General features: G+C 28.8%; 1 protein-coding gene across 1 annotated transcript; it reads left to right on the top strand.

Annotated features, from left to right (window-relative positions):
• Nucleotides 1–2,187: 2,187 nt before the first annotated feature.
• Nucleotides 2,188–4,323, top strand: LOC111029238 (E3 SUMO-protein ligase KIAA1586-like). Its single transcript, XM_022308191.1, has 3 exons — nt 2,188–2,285; nt 3,007–4,174; nt 4,312–4,323. The coding sequence occupies exons 1-3, from the start codon at nt 2,188–2,190 to the stop codon at nt 4,321–4,323; spliced, it is 1,278 nt and encodes a 425-aa protein (XP_022163883.1).
• The last annotated feature ends 1,219 nt before the right edge of the window (nt 4,324–5,542 follow it).

Below are 5,542 nucleotides of genomic sequence, written 5' to 3'. Positions count from 1 at the left end.
TATGACGTTATATAATAATATTATTTTATGTACTTATTACTTTTATATTGTTATGTAATAATTATGTTTTTTAATCTGAGGAAAAATTATTTTAGTTTATTAAGTTTTCAATATTGAATTAAAAAAAAGTTATATAAAATGTGTTAATGAATTTAAAAATGATTCAATAAAATTAAATATATTCTATTAGTATTTATAAAAAATTCTGATTGAAACATTTTCAAAAAATGAAGACACAGAAAAACAATTTGACCAAAAATCCATGTTAAAAACTTTGTTTTGCCTCTCCTGAAAAATTTACTTTTTGTGACTTGCGTTAGTTGACTTCTGTGGTATTTCTGTACTTCTTCTATTGCGCGTGGCCTCGAAACGTATATGTTCATAGATATATAACTACTTATATGAATATTATTAAAATAGTTCACACTAAAAGTGTTGTGTTGACTCTGTAGAGATGACAACGACCAGATAAGCAAGGGACATCCGGCGTGTGCAGCGCGTGGTCGCCCACGGAATGACCTTATATGGTAAAGTAGTAGGATAATAGGCAGGGATATGATCCAAGGATCACCATTATAAAAACGTCGCTCGAATAGGCTTCGGCAGACGGACCAGCAACACCGAGCTAGACGGACCAACACCAACGAAGAGCTAGGAGCTAGGATATGAAAGTCACATCTAGCTAGTCTTCATTATTTAAAATAGTCATTTTGGACTTAGTAAATTTATTGTGTTTTGTATTAATTAAATAAAAAGTATTCAAATTATAAAGAAAAACCAAACTCTTGTTCATTTATTCTCAACACCATCAAAAGAGCGTAGTCAGATTGTTACAAAATCAATGTCACAAACTAGGTGGGCTGATGCAGTGAATGCAGTGAAAAACAATTACAAAGCTTTATTATGTATGTTAAAAGAAATAAATTTCAAATGTTTGATACCTGAAGCTATAGCTAAATGTCGTGGACTTCTATATTAACTTAAAACCATTGAGTTTGTTTATTGTTTAAATTTAATGTAACCAATTTTACAATTGATACTAAAAGTAAGTTCATCTTTACAAGCTTCGAACTTAGAACTTTTTACTGCTGTTTCACTTATACATGCCTTAAGATCTTCATTAAACTCATTAAGGAATTCGCCTCAAGAAATGCAGTCTATATTTTTGAATACAGAACAAATGTGTAGTGAAAATAATATTGAAATACCTACTGTAAAAAATAGAAAAGTTTCAAAAAAGAGAGATGATATGCAGTGTTCTACATCACAACATATTTATCTTACAAAGAGTGAAGAAATGAAATTAACTGTTGTTTTTCCATTATTAGATGTGTTATTATCTGGAATTGATGATAGATTTAAACAAGAAACATCTGATTTAATAACTGTGATTGGACAGTTAATTAACTTAGAGTTGAATTGCAACTCATCTTGTGTATACATACTAAAGAATTTGCTAAATATTCAAACACAAGATCTATTTGTAGAGATAAAGCTTTTAAAAAGTATTGAGGACACACAAAAAGGAACATCATCAGATTATGTTTATAAGTGGCTTGATTGGTTAGCAATAGAAGGAAGATCCGATACTTTCAAGACATTTTATAACTGTCCAACATATTTTGTGGTTATACCAGTGACCAGTTGTGGATGCGAAAGAAGTTTTTCAAAAAAGTCAATAGTAAAAACCAAATTAAGAAGCACAATGGCACAAGAAAGGCTCAATGCATTATTATTTTTATTTATAGAACAAGAATATGTGAGTAATGCAAGTGGTGGCTATTAGTATTTGCAAGTGAAGCAATGAAATGGGGGAGCTTCATAGTGATCAAATAATAAAAACAAATTGTCAGTAGCATTATTATGTTTGTACCACTGTATAAATTATGAAGAGAAAAAATCGAGGGATATTCAAACATTTCAAACGTTATATTATGTTATATTATGGATATTTTTTGTAAGGACATCTTTTTTTTTCGGTTGAACCGTCACAAAGGTGCCGAACTACGTTAGCATTACTTGGCCCCAATTGTTACTTAGCCCCTTGTAAGGACATCTGGACATACCTATCTAGGGTCCCCGTCTTTGAGTATGAATACAAAACTGAAAAGACCCTGCAGGTAGTTGCCTTACCTTGCCTACCTTAACAGCCCCACAAACATTCTTTTTGATTATTATACTCTACAAATGCATATTACTCTTTACAACATTGGTGCTGGACGGGCTAGCAGTGTTGCCAGGTTTGGTGATTTTTCTCCAGATATGGTGATTTTCAAAACATTCTGGTGATTGGTGAAAAACTTTGGAAATTATATGAAATCTAGTGATTTTTCATAATTTATTTTACATTTTTATATTTACAAAATTGTCGTTATCACAAATAAAGATAATACTAATCACTGTCTACACGAGAACACAGATATCATAATCACAGTATCGTATAATTTTCCAAATTTTATCTATGATAATGATATGATAATATAACAATATTTCCCGCATAAATTTAAATAATATTTAAATCTTATATTATTAAACATATATAATTCATTGCACATAATCTTAGTTCCTACATTTTTTATTATTATATTTTAAATTTATATTTTATTATTATTATTATTATGTGTTACTATTACTGCACATAAAACCATGCTATACCTAGATATGAATAGTTGAAAACAATTTTTCCTATCAGTTGTTTTATAGAATTATACTCAACACAACAAATTATCTGTAACTGTCATTATTTTTAGATTTATTATTTTGTATTTACCCTTAATTTCCGGCGTTTAGAAATAAATGTGGTCATATACTGTATCATATGCACTGCAGACTGCAGTACACCTGTTTTTAAGTAATATTGACTAAATATTTAATATTTATATAATATTTTTAATATACGTGGTTAGTAGTTGAATTCAGTATTGAAATAATGTAAGTATTTATTTACAAAAAACCTTTATTTAGATTTTTGAGTTATTCAAATGTATTCTTAAATATATTGTCTAGGTCTAACAATAGTTCATCTGATTATGACACTGAAGAAGAGAAAAAACTAACCAAGACAAGACCTTCACAAAAAATGAGTTATGCTCAGAATTATAAAGTGAGTTGGGAGAAAAATAAAGAATTTTGTGGATGGCTTGGTCCAAGTGTGAAAGGTTCTACCTATTTTAAATGCAATGCGTGTAATAAAGATTGTAAAGGTGGTATAGCTGCTGTAAAAAAACATAGCTACTCTTCTATACATGAAAGATATGTGACTGCAAAAAAGGCACCATCAGTTTATACATTGGCATCTAAAAAAAAATGTTATGACACAGAAAAGGCAATTAAAAGTACCGAAATAAGAGTAGCTTCATTTATTGCTGAGCATAATATTCCAATAAGTGCTACAGACCTCCTAGTTGAACTTATAAAAAGTATCAAATTGGAACCAGAAGTGTTAAACAAAGTTACTTGCCATCGTACTAAGGCCACAGCTTTAATTAATAATGTAATCGGGGCAACTGGATTTGAAACTGTAATTAATTTAATAAAGACCCAAAAATTTTCACTTCTAGTTGATGAATCTACTGATGTCAGCTCAATAAAACATTTGGCACTTGTTGTAAGAATTAATTATGAATGGACGGTGAAAGATTATTTTTTACAACTGATTCCAATTCACAGCGCTACTGCTCAGTGTATGTATGACGCTGTAACACATTTTTTTATAAAGTATCAAGTACCATACATTGATAACTTGATTGGTTTTGCATCCGATGGGGCTAATGCAATGATGGGAAATAACAACTCACTTAGAACATTACTGGCTAAAGATATTCCTAATATTTTTGTCATGAAATGTATCTGTCATTCTCTGGCACTTTGTTGTAACTATGCATGCCTAAAACTTCCAGATGTTGTAGAAAAATTAGTTAGAAGTATTTATAACTTCATGAACCAGAGTTTTAAAAGACAAAAAGAATTTCAAGAATTCCAGAAATTTCATGACCTGAAACCACACAAAATGTTGCAGCAGTCACAAACGAGATGGTTGTCATTGGAAGCAGTAGTTAGTCGTGTGCTAGAACAATATGAAGCCTTAAAATCATATTTCAGACTTCAAGATTTTGAAAACGACACATTGAACAATGATAAGGCTAGACAAATATATGTTCAACTAAACAATCCGGTAAATGAGCTTTATTTAGAATTTCTCCATTTTATTCTTCCAGTTATAATTGATTTAAACAAAGAATATCAGTCACAGAACCCTAAGTTATTTTTATTATATTCTCGAATGGAATCATCATACAAATTTGTTTTAAGTTGCTACATTAAACCTGATATATTAAATTCAATTGAAATTTCAAAATTACAATTTCGTAACCCTATTAATTTTTTACCAACGGATTCTTTGTATTTTGGTCCTAAAGTGGTAATAGCTTTTCAAAAAAAAATTTTAAATGACAGCGATAAAAAAATATTTCAAACCAACTGTTTAAATTTTTACTGTGAATTGCTTAAGCAATTCCATCAACGGTTCCCATTTAATAGTAATGAAGTACTAGCGTTGAAGGAATTAAATTTCTTTGATCCAAATAATATTTTTAAAGTTCAATCGTTGGGTCCCGTTGCAAATTACTTTGGATCATTTGTTAAAAATATAAATGAATTGGACAGAGAATGGCGACTGTTTCAAAATAGTGACTATAAATCACATTTAAATATTGTAGATCATGTAGCTTTTTGGGAAACTAATTTAAAAGTTAAAAGGGGTGACAACAACTTACTTTTTCCCGAATTGTACAATTTTGTTAAATTGTTATTGAGCCTTCCACATAGCAGTGCATGTGTAGAACGGATATTTAGTGTAATTAACCTGAACAAAACCAAAACAAGGAATAGGTTATCCACTGAAACTTTATGTGGTTTATTACACACCAAATAATTCATGAACAAAATAAGAAACTAAAATTGTTATGATTATGAAATTTCTGAAAGTTTGTTATCGAAGCATAATAATGCAATGTATGCTAAACCATAATATTATTTGTATGCATTTATTTTAAAATTTGACAAACTTATATTAGTTTAGGTTTAGTTCTTATATGAGTATAGTTCCTGTGTGAGTATAATATTGTATAAATGACCAACAATTATGTCTTAATGAGTGGTGCTGTTTGGTACTGTAGTACTTACCTATTGTATTTTGTACATTGTATTATTGTAAATTTGGAATGTAATATTGTGTTTTAATAAAAAATAACGATGAGTTAAGTCATCTGATACTTTGACTATTTTGTTTATTATATTTTTGTATATTTGTAAAATAATATTGTGTTTTCATGAAGTAATAACGTAGAGCTATGTCTGATAATCTTAAACTATAAATCATATTATAAAATTATTAATTGTAATCATTTAATTAACATAATTACTATTATATGCATGAAAAAATAAAGATAAATAATTTCTTTTGTCATGATCACGGTCAAGATATCTTATAATAATAATAATAATATTATGTTCATGCATTATTTATTATTATTATTATTAT

The sequence above is a fragment of the Myzus persicae genome, unplaced genomic scaffold (assembly GCF_001856785.1).
Source record: "Myzus persicae strain clone G006 unplaced genomic scaffold, MPER_G0061.0, whole genome shotgun sequence".
Taxonomy (NCBI): Eukaryota; Metazoa; Arthropoda; class Insecta; order Hemiptera; family Aphididae; genus Myzus; species Myzus persicae.
This window is presented reverse-complemented; position numbering and strand designations above follow the sequence as displayed.

Bases quoted from the DNA above. Each gene is read 5' to 3' on its own strand.
- LOC111029238 (XM_022308191.1), top strand. From the start codon at position 2,188: ATGCATATTACTCTTTACAACATTGGTGCTGGACGGGCTAGCAGTGTT. The intron at 2,286-3,006 runs GTGATTGGTGAA...TATATTGTCTAG, and splicing joins GTGATTTTCAAAACATTCTG to GTCTAACAATAGTTCATCTG.